General features: G+C 39.1%; 1 protein-coding gene across 3 annotated transcripts in view; it reads right to left on the bottom strand.

Annotated features, from left to right (window-relative positions):
* Positions 1 to 2,031, bottom strand: part of NGEF (neuronal guanine nucleotide exchange factor) — a 98,523-nt gene that overhangs the window by 10,726 nt on the left and 85,766 nt on the right. For all 3 annotated transcript variants that reach the window (XM_042459027.1, XM_042459029.1, XM_042459030.1), the window contains one exon: positions 1,213 to 1,376. In XM_042459027.1, the coding sequence (XP_042314961.1) occupies positions 1,213 to 1,376 (164 nt within the window). The remainder of the gene's footprint in view (positions 1 to 1,212; positions 1,377 to 2,031) is intronic.

Below are 2,031 nucleotides of genomic sequence, written 5' to 3'. Positions count from 1 at the left end.
CAAGAGCTTGGGTTTCCTACTAATAAATTAGCTTTGCCATAAGCTTCCCCCCTTCATCTATGGGCTCTGTCAAGGGATTCTGCCTGGCTGTCTTGGTGGGAGACATGAAGAAAACCTATCCCATAGTTCCTCTGGAAAGAGCTTGGGTTTCCTACTAAATTCGGAGGGAAAATGTATATAAGGCTGACAGCGCTTATGACGTTTGATCGTTTAAGCGCCTTGATTGGTTCATTTAAAAAAAAACCGCCAAAAATAAATCGAATCAGAAACGGTCACAGAGATGGAAACGATGTCACAGATAAATCGATTCCGATTAATGCGGGTTAACGTTACGTCATTCTGACGTAGTATTGATTGACAACTCCAAATAAGGTATGGAGGAGAAGAATCGCTTTATTTAAACACCGATTTCATGCCAAGTGAGAACGCTTACTGAACGCTTGCAGGTAAAAAATCCGAATTAAACAAGCAGATGGGAACGATGAATAAAGCGATTCTGAAAGCGGGATAACAACTGTGTTATTTTAATTCGATTTTATTAAAAACGTTTTATTTTAATTCGTATCAAATCCTAAGTGGGAACAAGCTCTTAGGCTGTTAATGTTCCTTCCTCCTATCTTCACTCATCCTGCCTCTGAGTCTAAGCCTGCTCTGCTTATGATAATCTGTATCTGGAAATAAAAAAATTAAACATCTTGACAATCCCTTCTCCATAACACAGTACTCAGAAAAAGAGATAATTTGCATCTGAAAAGGGATATGATAAATGTGTTTCCTTCACTCTTCTTGTGCTAGTTCTCTTCTGAAACCTTTCCCTACCCAGTTGTTTTCATGCCCTGCTGGTATTCTGGGTTTTTTGTTTACCTTGTAAACATGGCTCTGGCAATGAAGTCACTGTATGATGGGATATAAACAAAAAGTGACTCTGTAGGTAGGTGATGCTTTAGCATTTACTTTCCACTCAGCCCTCTCTGAAGCAAATCACCACTTCATGCCAATCTAAAAAGGCAGGTAGGGGATTACCAGTTTTGAAAATCCAGAATGACAGGAAACAAATATTTAAGAGCTGTAATGACCTAAAGCTGAGTCTGTAGCACAGCAAGAGCTGATAAACAGAACCTGTACCTGATAGACATATCTAATATCCAGTGTTTTGATATTATATTTAGGATTTGGCAACCAGCCTTCTGCCTCCCTATGTTTCCAACTCACCCAGTAATTTGTCTGCAGAGCACTAACAAATCATTGAAGAGGAACAAGTAGATTTCTCTGAAGAGTTTCTTTGTACGAAGGGTACGTGATGTTTTGGGACCATTCATCTGCTGGAGTTCTCCCTGCTTTAGTAGCCAACGGGAATGAGAGATGATGGGCACAGACTAATAAAGGAAATAAAACAATGATCAAGAATGCTGCAAACCAACACCTTGTATCAATCAAACTGAATTCAACACTAATTCTTGCTTCATCCCCTTCCTAAAGTATATGGAGACCACATTACAATATTGCACAGCTTTAAAAGAAGAAATGCAGTTTTCATTTTTAAATCCTGCCAAAGGGGAAAATGCTAAAAACATTTATTAAGCACATGAAATGAACAAGGTGCTGTGAAAAAAAAAACCAAAATAGAGAATCTGCAAGATTATAATCAGATCAGTAAAACTGTGGTCTTGTTGTGGTTAAATAATACACAAAGCTGCAAAGCAGGATGGGCTGGTATCAATAAAAATAGAAGAAAGTTGAAACAAATAGATTTTAAGTGATTTCTTAGGCTGGAAGAGATCTAATTGACCAGGTATCACTTTCAAGCAGAGCAAGTATCTGACAAACACTATCATCTGAAGAAAACAACAGTGCCCCCCAGAGTGTCTATGAACTAGTCGAAGGCTTTCATGGCTGGCATCCATAATTTTTTGTGGGTTTTTCGGGCTATGTGGCCATGTTCTAGCAGAGTTTCTTTCTGACGTTTCGCCAGCATCTGTGGCTGGCATCTGAAGATGCCAGCCACAGATGCTGGCGAAACGTCAGAAAGAA

Source organism: Sceloporus undulatus, chromosome 3 (assembly GCF_019175285.1).
Source record: "Sceloporus undulatus isolate JIND9_A2432 ecotype Alabama chromosome 3, SceUnd_v1.1, whole genome shotgun sequence".
NCBI classification, from domain to species: Eukaryota; Metazoa; Chordata; class Lepidosauria; order Squamata; family Phrynosomatidae; genus Sceloporus; species Sceloporus undulatus.
The sequence above is the reverse complement of the archived record's forward strand: the minus strand, read 5'-3'. Positions and strand labels throughout refer to the sequence as shown.